General features: G+C 42.7%; 1 protein-coding gene across 10 annotated transcripts in view; it reads right to left on the reverse strand.

Annotated features, from left to right (window-relative positions):
* Positions 1–2,207: 2,207 nt before the first annotated feature.
* Positions 2,208–22,142, reverse strand: part of mbnl1 (muscleblind-like splicing regulator 1) — a 47,916-nt gene continuing 27,981 nt past the window's right edge. The window contains exons 3-12 of one of the 10 annotated variants that reach the window (XM_086203552.1): positions 10,947–11,117; positions 10,616–10,840; positions 9,233–9,472; positions 8,382–8,435; positions 7,196–7,349; positions 6,011–6,046; positions 4,235–4,326; positions 3,797–3,823; positions 2,995–3,066; positions 2,208–2,894 (exon numbers count right to left, since the gene is read on the reverse strand). In XM_086203552.1, the coding sequence (XP_086059678.1) occupies positions 3,010–3,066; positions 3,797–3,823; positions 4,235–4,326; positions 6,011–6,046; positions 7,196–7,349; positions 8,382–8,435; positions 9,233–9,472; positions 10,616–10,840; positions 10,947–11,117 (1,056 nt within the window). In that variant the 3' untranslated portion in view covers positions 2,208–2,894; positions 2,995–3,009. Of the gene's footprint in view, positions 2,895–2,994; positions 3,067–3,796; positions 3,842–4,234; positions 4,327–6,010; positions 6,047–7,195; positions 7,350–8,381; positions 8,436–9,232; positions 9,473–10,615; positions 10,841–10,946; positions 11,118–22,142 lie in introns of all 10 variants that reach the window. The other 9 variants (XM_086203551.1, XM_086203554.1, XM_086203556.1 and 6 more) reach the window with 9 other exon arrangements.

The raw sequence follows: 22,142 nt of genomic DNA on the forward strand, positions 1-22,142 counted from the left end.
TCTACTGTATGTATGATTCTGAAAAACTGTGTATTCTGAACGCTATCTTTCCTTACATATCTATGCGGTTTCTGTTGCTTACATGTTTGTACTTTTACATGCAGTCAAATCAACTATAATAGAATAGACATTTTTGTCAACTGTACCATGGGAGCAGCATTTATGACCAACAAATGATTTATGGGCATCATTTGAGGGGTGGAGTTAGCAGGACATGGGGATCTCTACTCCCCGGCAACATTCCCTGGCAACACTAGCCACTGATAAAATAAGACAAAAAGCGCATAGCTTTCTCTGAATGCATTGGCCAAGAAACTAGTGCCCTTCTTTGCAAGCAATTTTAGCTGGTCATCTAATTTATGAATTTAAATTAATCTAACAAAATTCCTTATAATTATAGATCTTTTTTTATTCAAAATAATATCTCAATATGATACACATTTTTCTCTGTTCATTTGACTATATACAGAAGTGCAAAAAGTCAACCTTCGTCCCTTAGGTTCAAACTCATCATCTGCAGCATATCAAGACTTCGCCAGCGTGGAGAAGTCTCCGTGCTCCTATAATCTCAACTCTCCACCACAAAAATAAAATCCAAACACCCGTCAATCTCACTGCTCATTTTGGCCTGACATTCAGGGCAAACTTAAGAAATATTCCAAAAAAACGAAAAAAAAAACCCGAAAAAAAAGTACATTTTTGAAATGGATACAGTAGAAAACAATTTTTACTCTAAAACATGGACAATCTATATTCTGATACAATATATTTTCAAACATGATCCTGACAAACTGACGTTGGTTAAAACATTAGTTGTTTTCTTCTCTTTTTTTTTTTGTTTTGTCTAGTCAGATAATGCTGCGGTCACAGCAAAACGAATCATTCCTTGTATCAAAAAAAAAAAGAACTGATAACTGAAAAAGACATCCAGCTATATGAATGAATATTTAAAAACTGACTCAAAAAACATTATCATTTATATGGTTTTTGAAAAAGTTATGAATGTCATACTACCTCAAAAATCTACAACGGCTATATCAATGTTGTCAAGTAATATATAGTAAGGCAAAAAAAAAAAAACAACAAAAAAAACAAAAGAAAAATCTACAACTACATATCTCAAATAGATTCAAATCCTTAAGTAGTACATAACACAATGAAATTTAAGAGAGTAATTGTTACTGTTACATACAGAGAAAGAAAAATAATGATAAGCCGCGTGTGATATAACTATAAAACATCATTGGTGTTCTTTACCTGCACGGTGATTGAAAGTACATTTGACTGGGTGAGAACCCATTAATGGTAATCTAAGGCTTTATTAGGTACATTACAATCGGTAAAGACACGCGACACACCTCTGTGAAAACAAAAAGAAAAGGGAAGTGATCATAAGAAGAACGAAAGGTCGTATCATGAGAGATGCTTCTGTAACTCTTGAAGACTGAGAGACAAAGTGTGCTTTGGTTTCTGTAGTCGGATCGACACGCGAGTGAGAACCTTGTTTTTTTTTTTTTTTCGCTCCGACGTCACCCTAAACGGGTGTGTCTTTGAATGTGAAGGTTCACTTGGGCTGGTTTTACATGATCAGACGAACAATCTCTTACATGTGGTTTAAGTCAGGGGTTCCCAAAACTTAAGGATCCCTTAAAATAAAGGCGCCAGTGCCGATCCCGGGAGTTGGCGGAAGTACTAATGGACCGACACAGCCACACTCAAATTGATTTGAAATTCTATCATAGTTAAAATCTCCTATCGATTGGTGGAACTCATCCTGTACTACTCCACTTAGGGAACCCCTGGTTTAAGTGACCTAATAGACCCCCATCAACACGTGGCTCAACAGTGCTTCTTACAGACAGATTTAAAGTCTCTTTAAAAGAGGGAGAACTAGGTAACACAACGGAAGCTACACCCCCTCCTCTTCCTCACCAGGCTTTAGAGTCAATGGACTTTGAGCAACAACTTAATCCCAACAGGTAAAAACAGCACTCTAGTCTATGAAAAAGAGGTATTACAAAAAAAAATATATATTGTTGATTTTAAAAGAAAAAAAAAACACTTTTGCAAGAACCCCACTTCTAAAACTGATTAATTAAATGGAAAAAAAGAGAAAAGAAATAAAAACAATATTAAGAGCCATACAAAAGTTTTTACCCTCGGTAAACAAATAACACTGCTGAGATAACACTCTGGTTTGAGCTGTATGGCCGTGATGGCACGGTGAGAAAAAAAAAAAAGGAAAAAAAAAAAAAAAAGCTAGCCTGGCTGTGCTTTCAAGGTACACAGGTACGTTGGTTTACCCAGAACATTCATATGTCCAAGACCCTCATTTCATATCAACATCTAGTTTTACTAGTCGCCATAGTAACACAATACTGTACAAGCCTAATCATTTTGGCGAATTCCTGGTAAAATTATTGTGCCTTTCAGTTTTCAATTCAAATTCAAGGTGCGCGTGTCACTTGTAAACTATGAAATATGGCTGATTCTTTAAAAAAATAAAATAAAATAAAATAAAATAAAAACAACAAATCTTGGTCTACTAACGTACCAGCACGAGTTGCTTTATGCAACCACCCTCTCTGACCTTCTGCGTAATTGGAACAAATTGAGTGCTATGATCGTTTCAACAGAGGGCGAGACACACTGAGCCTGGCACCAAGATCTCCTCTTCTCTCATCTGATTTCCTCTTGACTTTGATATGTGGGGAAGATGGCACAGATCTGGATGTTTTTGTTTGTTTGTTTTTTTCACGTGTGATGGGACCATCGTCATGGACCGGCTAAGAGATGGCAGACCCTCTTTATCCCATCGCTTGACATTCTGAAGGTTATGTAAATAAAGGCTGAACTGTTTTGGCTTGGACGGTGCCAGCACACATTCATTTGATCTGTAAGACATAACGGAGTTCACAGTTCAGTAAGACAAGAATGAAAGAACCAGAGCTAATGTGATTCACGGGGAATGTGAGGATTGAAATAGGAACTCACTGTTCTTGAGAGGAACTACATTTGAGTCAAGTACTTGTGACTACTCAGATGATCTGCAGATATTATTGGAATCTGGGGGGTAAAAAAGCAGACGAGAGATCAAATGAAGCATTCTAAAGCAAACACTCTTGAGTGAAGGTGGCCGACAACACGATCAACACATTTCAACCAAATCTTCTCACATTCTCAGCTGAAAAAAAAAAAAAGGATAGAGATGACAAGAGAGAGAGAGAAAATAAAAAAGCTGTTTTGGCTACAGAATTCATCCAGATGTGACGAGCCAGTAAGCATCAACGTCTGATCAGCGGGGAGAGGAAGAGGAGGATTAAAAGGAGGGGAGGGGGGGGGGTGTTGAGGTGGGGAAGGAAGGTCAGTGAGTCGGCTCCCCCATGCAAATCTAAGTCCTCCATGTTGTTGACCTGCACACCTCGATAAAATGCAGAAAACTGATCTTGTAACAGGAATAGCAACATGATGATTCATCCTACTTTCATAAGTCTCTTCACAGGTATTACGAAATTGTGCAATGTAGCTATAGCTGTTGCCAATCTTCTAAATAACAGATTTTTCTTCTTCTTTTTTTTCCTCTCTAACTGTGAAAACGTCCAGCATTTAAATACACCTGGAACATGGTAAAGCTTTTTGATTCAGGTGCTGGAAGCAGCAGCGAAAAAAAAGAAGAGGGGGGGGAGAGAAAAAAAAAAAAAAGCCAAGCACCAAAGGGCACAGATAGCGACTGTTGCACAAGCTGTGCGAATGGTTCTAAAAAATGTGGAGAAAAAAAAATCTACCTCATACATACCAATTGCATGTATTCGTTGGTAGTCAACTTTGATAAGGAAGAGTCCTCAAAATGGGAAAGGACAAAAATCGGGGTTACAATGAGGACACACATTAAATACAATACAGAATGTTTCTCCAGAAAGACAGATAGAACATCTAACTACAATATTGTGTTGAAAGTGTATAAAATGCTCGTTACTGTATGATGTATGTGTACATGACTGCATGTTGGACTCTAGTGTAGGCCAACAAGAGGGAGTACCGCCTATTATGCAACCCACCCCTGGCTGTAAGACACGAGCATCCCTAGATCATCCATGTGCAGTGAGATAGACAGATTGATATTGAGAGAGAGAGAGGAGAGTGAGAGAGAGAGAGAGACAGAGAGAGAGAGAGAGACAGAGAGAGAGAGACAGAGACAGAGAGAGACAGAGAGAGAGGCGGTAGAGGTGCAAACCTGATTGGTGGAGGCAGTTGCGAAGGGAACGCTTGTGGCAGATGTGGTGGCTGCAGACACAGAGACTGGAGTACCACCGTGCATCATGGGAACTTTTTTTGGAGGGAAAATCATGTAAGCAAAAATACATAGAGGGGCAGTGTAGCCACATACACACCAGGCAGTCAAGGGGGGGGGGGGGGTGTCAGAGAGGGAGTCAATTGAAGCGGATTCCTCCCGTCCCCTCTGCCAATATCTCGTGGCTACAGTTACTTCCATGTTTGTGTGTGATTTTAGTTATAAACAACAAACAATCTCATCGCCGATGAGCACCAGATAAGTAACGTAAAGGTACAGTGTGTAGAATTTAGGGGGCTCTTTTGGCAGAAGTGGGATATACCATTCATGTACAGCCCCCAGAAACTAATAACAATCATTGTCATTAGCTCACTGTAGGCTACATCCACACTAAAATGTCCATCCATCCATTTTCGACCACTTATCCTGTTAAGAGTCGTGGGGGGGGGGGGGGCTGGAGCCTATCCCAGCAGCTTTCAGGTGAGAGGAGTCCCCTCTTGATGTCTTTGGACTGTGGGAGGAAGCTGGAGTACCAGAGAGAACCCACACAGGAACAAGGAGAACATGCAGACTCCACACAGAAAGTTCCAGTGCTGGAGCCGGGACTCGAACCTGGAACCTTCTTGTTGTGAGGCTACAGTGCGAACCACTGCACCACCATGCCGCCCACACTAAAATATTTTACTTTTAAAACACCCAAACTTTGCTGCATTTATACCACACAAGTCCAGCATTTTCATACTCATGGATAAAGCATTACAGTTACAGCCGAATTAGCGGTCTTTGCTAGCAGCAGTTGTGTGGTAAAGCTCTTCTTTTTATAACTACATCCACATGAGGATGGACCAACGGAAATGAGCAGAACCTGTGGCTGTACTAGCAAATGTAGCATGTATGTTGTATAACTTAAGTGACAGACTCCATTGTCCAACCATATTGTTTACCCACTTTTTTGTTTTAACAACTACAGTTCTGGTTGGGGTACATTGTGGAACTCCCCCCTTTGATGACACGATAGTTTAGCTCAGAACTGGTGAGAACGGGGACTGGTTTGGATAACAGAACCAAGTTTTTGAGGCACAATTACTAGAGCCTGCAGAAGTTTGGTGGGAGAAGGACACTGCAGTATATGTTTGGAATTGAGGGGTTTTCAATTTGTTGCAATCTGCAACTTCACCACTAGATGCCACTAAAATCCACACACTGGTCCTTTAAAGTTCAACAGGCAACGATAGAAAAACGTTGTTGGACTTCTAGAGTCATTATGGCAGACGGAATAAGGGGAAGGTTTTAATTGAACTCCCTCATGTTTTAAATGGATTTAAAGGGGATTTTATGTTAAGGTGTCATGTTAGACCAGCCAAAAGCCAAGTTGAGAACAAGCATGAGAAAGAGAATGTCAACCAATATCGGCACAGAAATTAACACAATAAAGGTCAGTTAAACTGATATAATAGGCACAGATAATATACAACATTTAAACATCACAATATTTGTCTTTGCTTAAGTGGATCCTTCTCAAAATCACTAAAAAAAATTGGCAAACACCCAAATATTGACTCATCAATCCCCCTCTAAAACCCCAAATTAGCTGAGTCAGAGGTTCATCCTGACACAAACAGTAATTATCTCAGAGTAGCTCTGCTGGTTAAACTTGGATGACATGCGAGTCACAGACATGAAGTTACAGATAACCGAAGAAGGAGAGCTGGAACCTACCAACACTGGCTGCAGGTGTCATGCACAATATTGAGCCTGCCCATCATGCAGTGCAACAGGAAGTGGATTGGATAGGGGAGAGAAATCAAAACAGCCCATCACAAGGTTCGTTAGAGTGAGGGGGAGAGATAAGGTGGGAAAAAAAGGTTAATATCTCTTGGACAGTCATCAGTGATTGAAAAAAGCCGACGTGATGATCTCATCATAAGGCAATCTGTTAATCAAGTCTACACTTTTGTCTGAAGCATATGAATGTGTAATACACCAAGAGTATTGTTATGATTGTAATGATCAAGTAGTAAACATTATTGAGGAGTGTACAGCAGCCAGACAAACTGAGGGATAAGGTACCATTAAGTGACCCGTCCAGCCCCAGTCGCCCCAGCTCCAGCCAAAGCCCCAGCAATGGTATCTCATCCAAGTATGAGTGACCACACCATGGACACTTTAAAGCGATACATCACCCAAAAGTATTTTACTTTTCAAGTACTCATAAATAGGTGGATTACTTCTTTGTGACTGCAGAGGTCGAAAAGAGCTCGCCACATATATTTAGCTTGAAGCTAATTGCTACTGAGGGCTACCAACGGCTCCAGTGACAAAACAACAGCAGAACTTCTGAAAAAGCATTTTAGTGGATAATTGAGAATACAGTTGGAAAAACAAGATGTGGAGTGTATTGGATGATGACAAGAGTTTGTAAATGGTCATGTTTGAACAGTTTGGCTGTTTACATTGATTATTAGCTTCAAGCTAATATACTCTTTCTGCATTTTGAAGTCAAAAAGAAGAAGTAAAGCATTTTTGAGAGTTCAAAACACCTATTTATGAGTCCTTGAATGGCAAAATCCGGGTGAAGCATCACTTTAAACTAGCAAACTATCTTTTTCTTTTACAAACATCACAGCCTGCGGAATAATTCTAATATTTAGGAAATTAGTAGGAAGATGTTCTTTCTTAAAAGCAGCCATGCAATGCCATAATGCACATATTTGTTTATACTGCACAGAGCTGTTTGATCCAAGTTATATCTTTTGCTTGTCTTTGTAATCTTTTCCTCCATCCAAAGAAACTAGATTGGATAGATTGTCCGTGATGCCCCAGCCAAGCAGGAGCTAGGTTAGACTGATCCCGGTTTCCTCTGGGCGCTCAGAGCACTAGCTGTGGTTGCTTTGGGAGCCATACCTGATGGGAGGAAAGCAGCCTGCTGTTGAAACTGCATGCTGGCCAGGGCCTGTTGGTACTGGAGCATGCCGGTGTTAAACACAGCAGAGGCCCCGTTGGCCTTCTCCAGGGCTGCCCGCTTTGGCAGGGGAGCCATGACACTAGGGGCGATACCCTGCCCAGCCAGATGAAGGAGGGAAGAAAAGAAGAGGAAGATAGAGGAGTGTGTGGAAATGAGAGAGAGAAAAGTGTGTTGGACAGAGGCAAAAAAATAAAAAAATAAAAAAAAGAACAAAAACAAAAAAGGTACATATGTTAGAGAACATAATAGCATCATAACATCCTTGTGTGTACAACAATATCATCATCAGTAGCAAGCAAGCAGCAATCTGACACAAGTACTACACAAGCAGGAGCATGGTGCCTATAGGAGCTACTGGCTAACAAGCATTCAGGTTTTCATTATTTTTAGCAGGAAGCTGACTGAATTAACTTTAGACTCCTAACATAAGCAAGCATTAAGAATTAAAACAATAAGGCTGCTAACAAGAGGTGGAACAGGTAGGAAGCACAGAGAAAGGGAGGCTGCACTGCTAGCTCCATGATAAAACTGTGTAAGCCATGTTTAAGTGATGGTTCCCTGTCAGATACGTGTCAAAAATGGTCTCAGGCCACAAAAGAGAGAGAGAAAAAAATCTATAACTGAACTATATTTGGATATGTGGATTTGACCATGACATGAGGCCATTCTTGAGGTCTGACTCGATGACAGAGCGAACCATCATTTGAACTGTAATCATCTGTCATGGTGGGATCACCCCTGTCCTCTTAGCCCCACCCTTATCCATCTGACATGCGCTAGCGACACACACACATGCACACATTTCACTGAGCTGCTATAACACTGAGTTAAGAGTGAAGCCATGCCACCATTTGTAAAAGCTCTACTTCCCTAGCCCTCACTGAGTGTTGTTAAATAGGCTATGAACTGATTGTGGCTCCTTGTCATTGATTCCAAATTGGTGTTTGAGGTCGTGAGGAAAGAAAGCCACGATCATTTCATCTCGAGCAATAATGACAGATCGACAGGAAGAAATACAGACACTGAACTGAGACAAAGACAACATAAATAGCTAGGTATATTTGGTTAAAACACTGCTCTACAACAAAGCCACATGCCAAGCTAAAAGGTGAAAGGTCATAGTACCAGGTCAAAGGTTGCGTCGAGGGGTCGCTTCAGTGATTTGACAGCCGACTGAGTCTTAATTAGCAGGCAGCGAGCACATGATGGCAATGGGCCAATGGGGTTCAAGCGCATTAACATAAACCAGCAAGCAGAGGTGCATCATGGGGGCAGCAGTGCAGTTTGGGTATAGGTGAGAAAAAACAAAAACAAATAAAAAAACAAATCATTGGAATGCAATATACAAGGGGATAACAGGACTAAGGCATGCACAGTGTGGACGCTAGCTCTACTGCTCAATAGATCATCAATTATCAATCATAACTAGCGATCTACATTAGTTCAATAACACAAATGAATACAGAGGGTCATCATTTCTGTTTCACTGTCACATTACCTCGCTATGTCACTAAGAGCAAGTACAAAACATTGCAATGCGGCTGTGCTACTGTTCACAGGTGCTGTCACTGTGACACAAGACAGGATCCCCTTCAACTAATGTCAAGAGGAAGAGAAGTGATAGAGGGAACACAAAAACAATGGTGTAACGGACAAGACCAGGCCATCAGAGAGAGAGGGAGAGGGACAGAGAGAGAGAGAGAGAGAGAGAGAGAGAGAGAGAGAGAGAGAGAGAGAGAGAGAGAGAGAGAGAGAGAGGAACTTTCTGCTTGTGGTCTGGGTGAGATGAAAAAATGCTTGGTCATATCAGGAAGAGGAAACGCTAAAAGCACCTGGTTACACTGTTGACTGATTCTTCGCCATATCATCCTGTTCTGATCTATCAATTGTGACAAGCAGAACTCAGCTATGAGAATCAAAACTTCCACAGATTAAGTGTCGTGTAGGTGTGAAGTAGTGGGACTATGTTTGCTCACCATGGCCGCGGCGGCTGTAGCCTGGTTCACCTGGTGCTGTGTAGCCTTAATCTTGGCCTGCAGGTGTGCCGGCGGGTGGAAGTACTTGCACTTTTCCCGGGAGCAGCGACCTTTGATGTAGTCCATGCACACGGTGACGGTGTTATCGTTGGTGTCGATCATGGTGCTGTCTGCGGGATGAGCGAAACGACAGTCTTCTTCGCCTCGGGAGCAGTTTCCTCTCTGATACTCCCTACACACCTAGAACCAGAAAAACAGATTTCCATACAAGAACATATGGCGTTTTGTCTTTCGACAAGAGTATGACTCATGGAGGCTTGACACTATAGCGGGTGTGCAGTTACAAAAATCCATTTAACTTAAAAATGCATGAGCACTGCAGTGCGATAAGACAAAAAAGCTTCACAAGACTATATTCCACTCACTATATGAAATATTTCTAGGCTTGCCTCGATTTCCCTTCACATCAAGATCTGCGCAGATACACACACACACACACACACACAGTCTATTTCCTGTTTAAATGGTATTAGATATACACATATTTATCCGCGTGTGTTTGTGAGTGGGTGTTACACTGTGGAGGCCTCAGGCTAAACTCAACCTCTTACATTAAAGCACAATAAAGGTAAGCTTGCATACGTCCCAGGCGCATTTTTTAGTCTCTATATGAAACACCAGGGGGCAGCACCTTCTTCTAAATCTCTCCTCACTACCTTCCTCTGCTCTGTAAGTGACAAAAAATAAATTTCATCAATTTATACTTTACTTTTGGTTTTGTGGCCTGGTTACATCAGAGGACAGTCACTTGAAAGCCAGGATGAACAAACACACCCATGCAGAAAACTTGATGCCTTCACTTTCACCTTCTATTTTTTCAATGCTATTTTGGATCATTCTAAAGACCAAGCAGCAATCTGCTAATGGTCATTGTTCTGATGGACAGATATCTGAGTTCAGTCTCCTTCTTTACCACTCTAATTTTGTAAACAGCAGACTGGACGAGGCAAAGTGCATTGCAAAGATTGTATTACAAAACAACCATTGGAGTGCACTGCACATCACAAACTGATAAAATACAAAACCAGAAGAACGGCCGCCAGTTTAATTTTTATTTTCCTTTAATTAGCTTGTACTTTGCATAATATACCTCCTGGTGGAGTTACATTTCACTTCTTTCAGATTCAGCTAATCAAGTGCGATAAAGTTTGGGTTATTCTCTTGCTTGTTTAGCCTTTTGTTAACACCACTTTTCTTTTCTACAGGCTAATTACGACCACCAGCTCATTCCTTCCAAGAAAGAAATACATTCTTCATTAAACTGAGTTTACATTTTTCTTTGCCCCCAAAAAAACATTTGAAGTAGATGAGTGGGTTGCTTACCTCAAGTCTGTCTGTTCTCAGCAGTTTCTGGGCTGCGGCGGCTGCAGCATTGGGGACTTGGCTGACGGTCGGGCTGGAGGCCATGAGGACAGGGGTGCTGGGCAGGATCTCAGGGGGCATCAGGCCTGGTGACACAGGGCTCAGGTAGGGATTAAAGGCCGCGGCTGCAGCTGCTGCCGCTGCACTGGCGTTGGTGGGCAGGCCCGGGGTCACTGAGAACATGGGCTGGAGAGAAAACGGATTCATAAATCAGAGTGTGAAGTTTAGACACTGCAGACTCTACATGTATGTACAGTAGTCTCTCTGTGCTCATCTGCGTGTGTTCTCCCACCATTGGTGAAAGCTGCGTGCCAGGCATCATGGCATTAGCGAGCTGCATCTGCTGGGCCAGCATGGCCATGTTCTTCTGCTGGATCAGGTTGTTCCTGCCATTGATCTCCAGCTGGGTCTTTAGGTGCGGAGGAGGGTGCAGGTACTTGCAGTTCTCCCTGGAACAACGGCCCTGGGTAAGGTAAACCAAATGACAAATGGAAGGAGAGAGTCAGAATGAGGGGTACGCTACAGGTTGGCACAGGCTGTTTCTATTCATGAGCTTGTAAAGTTATTGAGGGAGTGTCTCATAAAAGTTTAATTGCTAATGGGGTCTGGGTGTTGGTGAAGACGAAGGTTAGGTACTGTTACTTTCTCTCGAAGAGCTAAAAGGAAATAACAGATGCGAAAAAAAATGTGCCAGAGTTTCCATTTCTAGCTGTGCTGCTAATGCTAGCTGCAGCTCGTGCTGGGTCAATGCACTCTAGATCTGATATCATGGCCAACTTTGTATTTCACATCACAAATATTGCAGCGAGCATTGTTTGCATTGAGTTTCGAAAGTGTAACCACACTCCAGACAGATTATCTTCTCACCACACAAGAGTCAAGTCTCGTCTGATTTTCTAATTTTTTGCGTCTCCTTAACAAGCAGTACCTCAGATAAAGCAGCGCGTGCAGCAGACACCAGGTTCCTTACATTTTCTAAAATCTATACACTTCGACTAAGTGACCACCCCTTGTGATTTCCATTTTGTCATTGTCACGGGTAAACTGCTGGACTTGGGGGTGAAAGCGACATGACAGGATTACATATGGACGATTGCTACCTTGTTGACAGCAACCTCAGTGTCAGACACTTACTGTAGATTCACATTAGGTCTGAGTCGAGCCCTAATTGTTAACAGCTTTCTATTTCGGTCAGGCCCCGTTGGAACATGTATAAGTGTGTGTGTGTGTGTGTGTGTGTGTGTGTGTGTGTGCGCATTAACCCTATGAGGTCATGACTGACACTTATCATGCTGCTCCCGACTTCCAACTTAGCTACATGTCTAGCTGACACTATAAATACTGTCCACTCATATGATCTGTATATATCATATCAACAGTCATCCGGAGGTCACACTTCAAAGCCTCTGAATAATTATCTAAGACAGGGATCCCTTTCTGCAGCCTGCTGCGAGTGTCTAATTATGCCTTCAGTCTGGAGAGGAAGAGGTCTGACACATACTGACATTATCACGCAAACATGAATACATACGCGTTAGCGCATGCACATCAGTGTCACACTCACAACAGGTGGTGCGCACACGTCATACAGACAAAAGACAAACACCGACACGTCCGCAGTTTAGGGAAGACTTGTATTTACTTTCAGACGCGGAGCACAGCTGAGCTGACTGCAGCTGACAGAGCCGTCTCCCCTGGGATTCATAGCAATACTCTGTCACGACTTCATTCCCCCTCTCACATCTCCTTCACTTTCACTGATACTGGAGCACCAGACAGGTGCAAGGCTGAGAGGGAGGCTGGCGGGCGGGGAGGGAGAGAGGAAACCGGCTTAAATCACAGGGGCTTTCTATCCTGCTTAGTTTGGTCCACTTGTCTGAAGGTGCTACCACAAGTGGTCACCAGATATCTTTTGAAAAAAGTTATGCATGTATGTATGTAATATGTACACATGTAAGTATGTATGTCTTTCTGTATCTACATACATATGAAAGTGGTATGTGTGTACAAATGTATGTAGTATGAATGAATGCTTGCATGAGCGACACATACATACTGTAAACACATGCATACATTCATACATAAATACATACTGTAAATACATATGTACATACATGCATACATACATGCAAACATGCATAATCCTGTCAATACATATATACAGTACATACATGCATACATATTGTACATACACAGATTCTGCAAACACACTTATAATATGTATATATGCATGCATGGGTGTATGTATGTACGTGGTATGTATGTCTGTAGAAATGTCAGTATTCAAGTATGTAAACATGCATATCTAAATAGTTTTAATGTTTGCATGTAATTATTTTTATCTTATCTCAGTGTAGCTGGAGCAGTTTTATCTAAAAAATAAGTATCAACACCTCAGTTTCCCTGTGGTGGTGAAGGTCTCGTGAAGTTTTATGCAAACTTTGTACTGTACTTTGTACAGATATTGAACTGGCACTCAGAGGAAACCTGAATTAAGCCACTTTGAGGGACACAAACCCGACTAAAGACCAGTTCAGGAGGGGAAATATGAACAATTTGGGAGTAAATCAATGTCCACAACTGGTAAAAAAAACAAAAACAAAAACAAAAAAAACTAATCGTGATTAAGGATAAAGTTAAGCTTTGGGTAAATGTCCAGAAATGACTTGATGTGATATAATCTATGTATAAAAGAGTTTCTGTAAATACCTCAAAAGTGACTAAGTAATTGTGTATGTGTATTTGTGTGTATGAGTGTGTGGGTAGAGAGGAGGGGAGAGAGAGAGAGAGAGAGAGAGAGAGAGAGAGAGAGAGAGAGAGAGAGATGACGTGCTGAAAGTAGGTTCTAATCACACTCATCCAGGCATGCAGTGGAGAGAGCGTAGAGTTTGTGTGTGTGTGTGTGTGTGTGTGTGTGTGTGTGTGTGTGTGTGTGTGTGTGTGTGTGTGTGTGTGAGTGTGTGTGTGAGGGAGTGTTGCCTGAGTGGGAGTAGTTGCAAAGCCATGAAAGATCATGTTACGTTCACCCCACATGACCCCGTCCCTCGACCACTGGATTCACCACTGCAGCAGTGTATGTGTGTGAGGGTTAACATAAGAGGGCAATGTTTGACAGATAAACATGTGGCTTTCACTTCTACTTGCTATATTTGCTTTTTAGCAAAATCATCCAACACCGGCAGCCATTTTGAATAAAGGAATCAGGTCCCAGAAGAGGAAACGTCAGGGTGAGGAGAGTCATGGTGACTGTAGCGAGGAGCGGGGCTGTGTCAGGGAAATTGTAGAAGTTGCAGAAGAAGCAATTAGTGAAGGGGAGGGAGAGAGGGAGAGAGAGAGAGAGACAGAGACAGAGAGAGAGTGAGAGAGAGAGCAGTGGAGAAGCAGACAGGAGAATAAGCTGCTGCCTCTTACATCATGCTTGTGGCTGTTATTGTGACATCAGCGGCCTTGAGGAGCAGCTAGAGACGGTGTCCACGGCAACAGAGCAGCCAGACACTCACTCTCACAACATAGTCGTTCGCAGAATCTTCCAGATAACCGACACGTACAGGAATGTACTGAAGAAAATACCAGAGATATATAACTGGTCCAGCAACCACAACAATTCCCAGACTTGAAGGCTGGGCTTCTCTGTCCGACGTCCTGGCCTTTCTATGTTTGTGCTGTTCACACAAATATCAAGATAAGTGGACTCCCAAGCCAGAATTACAAAAGCACCATTTTTGACATTTCTTATTGCAGACCAGATGTTTTTGGCTGCAAAACACACTGCAAAAACATACATAGGGTGGCAAAAGTATATTAATAACTCGGCTTTACTGAGTTTATTCTACCTTTATTTTAGAACACTGTGTGTGGATTCGGGAGCTGAGAACCACAGAGACCAGCTGACTGCTAGTTAGCTTAGCACAATGAATGGTAGGTGGGGAGCGTTAGCATACCTCCATGAAAAGTCATCAAATACCCTTTTCTCCAAAACAGTTCACCTTATTATGATGTGTATTACATTGATCATGAAATAATGATGTAAAATTACAAGACACTGTGATTTTAGAATCTGTCTCACTGTAAAATCTACATTTCTGGCTCGGAGCAGCGATTCAAAGCTCCCATTGTCACTTTTCTTGTTGACAATTAGACAAGCACCTTCGTCAGGGAGGATGGGGAAGATTATTCCTAGACAATCCAAAATCTTTATTCTGTTTGATTACATCTGGCAGAGGTATGCTAACACTTCCCAGGCGCTAACATTCATTGTGCTATGCTAAAAACGCAAACAGAGGAGAGAAGCTCATCTGTCTTCTTGTCTGTCTCTGTGGATGATGATGAATAAGCATATTTCCAAATAAAAGTTGGTGAAAAACATCTCCTACAAATCCCGACATCAATATTATTGCCTGTCACTTGTAAAGATTACATCTATTATAGCAATGCTCCACACACACACACACACACACACACACACACACACACACACACACACACACACACACACACACACACACACACACCTAATGCTAATCCTAGCTAACCATAAAGTGCAATTTGATTGGATGGAATCAGGCAGGAGGGCAAATTCACTTTATAAAATGACAGCAGGACTGAAGAGTCAAAAAAACAAAAACCCTCTGAAGAGTGTATTTGAATGGTTTCTCTCAGCTAATCCAGTTATAAAACGTTGAGCCAACAATGTAGAAGTTCTCACGTTTTCACTTCCTGAAGTAGTCATCAGGCAAACAAAATTAGACAGCAGAAGGGAACTCAAAAAGCTTCGAATCACTTTTTCATGGCACTCTGGGTAAACAACAATTGAGATGTGACTGTGATTAAAGGATAAAATGATTAGTCACTGGAGAGATGAAAACAATGATTCAGCATGATTCATTTCTCCCGTGTCGGGTCAGGTGGTGGAAGTACAGTATCTGAGCGTTTCTGTGTAACTCTTTTAACAAACACTGAGCCAATTATAATGGCCGATCTCGTCTGAAGTGGCAACACTGACGGGACAAAGCCCAAATCTAAACTCTCTGTTGCATGTGCATCCTGCTCGTGTCGACATTGTTCTCTCCTCGTGCTCCTGCTGCTCCTCTGAACCTTCCCTGACTTCAGTGAGATCAGTCGCGCTGTGTGTTTTCATATGAACAGGAGTCTGCCTCTCCTGGTGCGATCGGACCTGCCAAACAATAATCCAACCGGCTACCGTGCAGTTTCATTGCCGATAAGTTGTAAAAACATGTCCCACCCTAATCGCTCGCTCTCCTAACTTTCTCTCCCTCACTCTTACTCTCTCTCTCTCGCTCTTGCTTTTCAACACACACACACACACACACACACACACACACACAAACACACACACCCATCTTTGGTGACTGTGTGGGATTTAAACAAACAATGAAGTGATGTATGAAGAATGCCGGGTGGGGCTGCGTCCCATCCTTTTGAGGAGAGGAGATGAAGCATGCAGCAAGATGCTCCTGGGCTGTAACAGGACCTCATTATCGCAGCCCTTTACTTTTCAACCAAGAACTTAACCGTTTCTGTGTATAGATTCAGACAGAACACCAGAAATGGGCGTGGCTTACACAGGAAATCGCGTTTTCAACTAAACTAAACACTAACTGTTTGTAGCGACAACTTCTGAGTCATAAATGAGGCTACGACCTGTAATTTCTAAGCTTCGTGTTGATGTAAAGACTCTGTGTGGGCTTGAACGTCTCCATCATGCAGTGGGCGGGGCAGATGAGGCGCATGACGCCACCAACGCTGAGATTCACCGGAAACTCAGTTTTGTTTTGAAGACCGCTGTCGTCATTTATTCGATTAGTTGTGGGTATAGTTGATAGCTGCGGAAGAGAAATGTGTTTGTGATAATAACCGGGAAGTGGAACTGTTGGCGCCGAGGCTCGAGGGAGATGGGCGGGACAGATAGCGGGACCTTCGGCGTCAGGGCCAGTGGAACGCGAAGTGTGTTAATGGACAACTCATTGATGACGATTACTAACCACGAGTGCTCACTGACTTGGTTAGGGTGACATAACGATGATTATATCTAAATTATCCTTATTAAAAAAAATAACACTGGCAGCTAAAATTGTAATATCAATAAAAATTGAATAATAACAATCACAGTAATAATAAATCATAGTACAGCTGGGTGACACCACTTCACGACCGTCATTAATTCAACATTTCACCTCTTTCACAATTAAGAATCATTATTTTATGCACCCCCCACTGTTCTCTGACAAGTTCTGTGCTGTAAAAAAAACAAACTACTTTTGATTATTTTGACTTGATTTGATTCTGCAGTTGTGATACGAGTCACAATATAAGACAGAATCCTTATTCTTCCGCCATTATTAACATTTTTACGAAACAGATGATGGAGTGATTTTTGCGGAGGACTGCACCAAACAGATGTGTTTTATTAGAATATAATTTGTAGGCTGGGATACAATCCTTTATTTTACAGACTTTTTACTTTTAACAAAGGTCTCATTGTGCTTTCAGTAAAATTTCAATTCTGTTCAGCCCCATTTCATTTTCTAATTATTTCCATTAATCTCAGTTTATATTCAAGTACGAATAATTGCCCAGCCCTCATGTACAGTTCCATAGATACAAATGAAAAAAGACAAAATACGCAGCAGAAACATTTACTTCCGCCGAGGCCGTCATGTGATCACCAGCGTTAGAATATCTGTCAGTAGTTGTGGATGATGATAGAATTTAGGATGAAGGATTGATTCCATTTTGGAAGTTTCCTCAACAGCTGGACTTCACCGCCAGATCAATTAACATTTAATTGATTTGATAAACTCTGATGTTTGAATGAAAAAGGCCCTTAAAAATAGTCTTGTCTCGGTGCTCTGAGGCCCCTCCGTGTGTCCTGCCTGCAGTGATGCCCTCTGCTCTCCCTCCTACCTTTGATGGCTGGAGGTTGTGATGGAGATGCGACGCTACTCTGCTCCCTGCCCTGATTTCCAGTCACTTCTATCTAAACATACGCAAAGATGAAAGCCTGTTCTCCTCGCACACACTGTGAATGAGGCTTTGTACTGTTGGCGAGCGGCAGAGACTCAGAGGATCAGACCTGCAGGTTGGCGTCTTTGTCGACTGGCCCCTCAACCGCAGCACGAACTCTACCTTCACCCTACACGCAGGTGGAATCTAACGAATGACGTATCAAAATAACCGAGAACTTAAAAATTCACAAACAGCACCACCCTGATACAATAAATGACAAATCATTTCCTCTTCCTTTCGATTATTATTAGCGGCAACATTCCTGACAGGGGTGAGGTGGACGTTCAGGATCCCACCGGTCTTATTTGATTTGTTTCTTGCTGTGGATTGCATTTTTCTATCAGTCCAGGAACACACACTCATCCCCTCTAGATTACGTCTATATCTCCCTGCAGGGACTCATCGTACACAGTGATCCCTGCGGCGCAGCTTTGTGGTCAGGCAGTTGATGTGTAACCACTGAGGCTTATGGAGATGAGGAAGAGGGAGGGAGTGTTAATCTATAATAATAGTTCCAATATGCCCCCGGTGAGGCATTACCACCCTCCCCCAAACAATGACAGAGAGAGAAGGATTATAGGTGGGAGTACAGCTACAACACAGACCACACAGAGAGATAAGGTGAGCCAGATAGATTCAGTACACTTGTGGGTAATATTTGGGAAAATATGAGTGGATTTCAAGGTTTCAGGAAAAGTGTTAAGGGGATCCTGAGCAATGGAAAGTAGTAAAAACACACAAGGGTGGCCAGAGAGAGTTAGCTGTTAAGGTAGAGCAGCAGTTATTCACACTTGAGAGGGTGTTGTTTCTCAGAAATGCCTCAGGTCAGATGTCACGTACACAGAAGCCCTCCATCCAAACTTAGACCTCGCTGTTTTTTTCTCTCTCACTCCTCCACTCCCTCTCTATCGGTTTTCCCACCCACCCACACCCACACACACACTTTCATGTGACTTCATTTATGCCAATTTTCTGTACAGCTTCTTCTGCTGCGAGGGCTAACAGGGTTAGTTCCGAACGTTTCATTATCAGTAATAACACAGCCATCACGCAGGTATCGATTTGAACAGCGGCACTTTATGAAAGCCATCCAGGCCTCGCTGTGTGAAGACGCACGGCGGCCCTCAGAATGTTCATTTAATCATCTCCCGAGCAACAGAGGGAGAGGGACAGAGAGAGAGAGAGAGAGAGAGAGAGAGAGAGAGAGAGCTCAGAAATCACAAGGTCCAGGCAGCAGCGAGGCGTCAATAACGACTCTGTTGTTTGTGAAATGGCTGAGGTGAGCTCTTTTCCTCAGCTGAGGATCAAAGCCCGCCGTTGAATTGAATCACAACACGAACAGCGACCAATCCAGTGACATGTGATAGGATATGTGGTATTTCTTAACATTTCGTATTATGAAGTTTTATTTAAAATCATTTCAAACAAATGCATCAAGCTGAGGATTAGACAGTCCTCAATAATGGGGGGGGGGGGGGCTGATAATATTTGGATTGTGCTCAAAAGAGCAGAATAATGTGTTCACTACGGTGTGAATAGCACATCCTGCATCCACCAGGTCAAGCAAGAGAACAAACTCTGGGAAATAAATTATGGAACTGCACATCAAGTGTAACTTGGATGTCAGTCACGTTTGTTACAACAGGCTTACTTCCTGTGACCACTAGGCGGCGCTATCAGCTGGTAGATTTCTTCAGACCAGCGCTCTCATCATATGTGGGAAGTTTGACAAGGTCAGAACATGCGCAGGTTCTTGTTCTGTAGAAAAAGCAGTTTTCACAGTCGCACGTCACTAAGTTTGTAAAGTGTTTTTGACTAATTTTGAGAGGAATCATGTTCATCCACTAGGTGGCGCTATGACAAATAATCCCCAAACACTGACTGATTCTTCCTCGGCTCATTCGACACGCCTCCACCGTGTTTGGTGAAAATCGGCCCCACAACTTTTGCGAAAGTGATCATAAAAAGCCGAAGCGGCAAAATTATGCAGAGGGACACCAAAGCCCCTTTCACACTGCACCAAAAACGCGGGTCAGACCGACTCGGCATTTCGACCCGCGTCGACCGACTCGCCAAGCGACCCGGGAGTTAAGCGGCTCGGCTTGCGTCATCTCAGGTTTCACGCGACCTTCCTGTCGCATCCTGATTTTATTTACCTCTCAGTGTTCCGCCGCACGTTTATGTGTAATGATGGCGTCAGCGCGATGACGTATGAGGGAGAAAAACACAGGCAAGCAGCCATCACAGAGGGAGTTCAGACCCGGGTTTTTGGAAGCTTGAATGTGCCCTAATGCCGAGCAAACATGGGTCCAAAAACCCGTACGCGTTTTTCAGTGTGAAAGGGGTACAAGAGAGACCCAGTCTAACTGGTCTCTTCTCTACAGACTAGACTGGCAGCAGTGGCAACGTGGTGACGCGTCTTAAAACTTCAAAATAACTTTAGATCCTTACTTCCTCTTCACCCCTCTTTGTAACCCACCAACCAAACCTTCTGTTTTGTTTTTTTTTTACTCCTCAGATGAGTAGAAACACAAAGTCTCCCCTCCGTCAGTGGCGAAGTTGTAACCACGGGGCAGATGAATGATTTGATTTGCAGCGCTAACCAAATCAATCTGGCATGTATTATGCTAATCTGATCTCAAAGACTGTAATCCTATCCACAACTCTAATCCCACTGTCAACTGGCCTAATCCTGTTTCTGTGTGCGATGATCTCCTTGTGGACTTGGCACCATCAAAAGCAGGATGTTTTCACCCTTTCTTTCTTTCTCTATTAGCGATAAAAGATTTAGACTCATGTTCATTCTTCAGCTGAAAAATCTGAACAAAACCGACAATGGAGGACGGAGCGTCAATTTGACCCTGAGGCTGCGAGGCTTGTTTTACCGATGACCCACAGTCACGAAAGGAGACATTTATTAGCACTTTTGCAAGTTTCTTAACTATGTATCAATACCATGAATAGCATATGTACTGAGAGTAGCCGTGGCAACAGACATCCAATCTCTGACATCAAACTAGCTCCAAATCCCTTCCAGAGGTCAAGTGGTTCTGACTGTGATACAGATTAATCCACAAAAAAACATCAACTATTTAGCTACACAGTTATTCTAGCCCCTCCGGTACTGGGAACACTGGGATCCACATGGACTCTAAAGCTGAGACAGCTTTAGAGTCCTGGACTGGCTGTTTTGGTCTGCACCAGACAACGATGACCACCTTAAATATACAGCAGCAGGGTCTGACTGAAACTGACCTGAGGGCAGCAAGAACTTGAGCTGTGCTTCCACTGCAACTTCTGATTAAGAGCAACACAGAAGAACCGACTGATACCTAACGTCGGCGGGAGGAGGCCAGCGTCACATTTGTGACGGAGAACAATCGTTTACAGAGTCAGTGAGATGGGAGCAGCAGCAAGGCTGGACATGCTAACAGTGGAGGACAACACAGCGTGTGACATCATGTCACGTCTACAGAGGCACCCTTCCACGTCAGCCGCTCCAATCTGATACAATACACAACTGATTCACAACTGGTACACAACTGGTACACAACCGATACACAACTGGTACATTACACAGCTGATACGCAACTGACACACAACTGATACAATACACAGCTGATACGCAACTGAGACACAACTGGTACAATACAAAGCTGATACACAACTGGTACAATACACAGCTGATACACAACTGGTACACAACTGATACAATACACGGCTGACACGCAACAGGTACACAACTGATACAATACACGGCTGATACGCAACTGGTACACAACTGATACAATACACAGCTGATACGCAACTGGTACACAACTGGTAAACAACTGATACAATACACAGCTGATACACAACTGATACAATACACGGCTGATACGCAACTGGTACACAACTGGTACACAACTGATACAATACACAGCTGATACACAACTGGTACAATACACAGCTGATACACAACTGGTACAGTACACAGCTGATACACAACTGATACACAACTGATACAATAAACAGCTGATACACAGCTGATACACAACTGATACACAACTGATACAATAAACAGCTGATACACAACTGATACAAAACTGATACAATACACAGCTGATACAATACACAACTGGTACCATACACAGCTGATACACAACTGGTACACAACTGATACAATACACGGCTGATACGCAACTGGTACACAACTGGTACACAACTGATACAATACACAGCTGATACACAACTGGTACAATACACAGCTGATACACAACTGGTACACAACTGATACAATACACGGCTGATACGCAACTGGTACACAACTGGTAAACAACTGATACAATACACAGCTGATACGCAACTGATACAATACACGGCTGATATGCAACTAATACAATACACGGCTGATACGCAACTGGTACACAACTGGTACACAACTGATACAATACACAGCTGATACACAACTGGTACAATACAC

This window comes from Aulostomus chinensis, chromosome 5 (genome assembly GCF_037954235.1).
Source record: "Aulostomus chinensis isolate RoL2024-O1b breed Wild chromosome 5, RoL_Achi_v1.0, whole genome shotgun sequence".
Taxonomy (NCBI): Eukaryota; Metazoa; Chordata; class Actinopteri; order Syngnathiformes; family Aulostomidae; genus Aulostomus; species Aulostomus chinensis.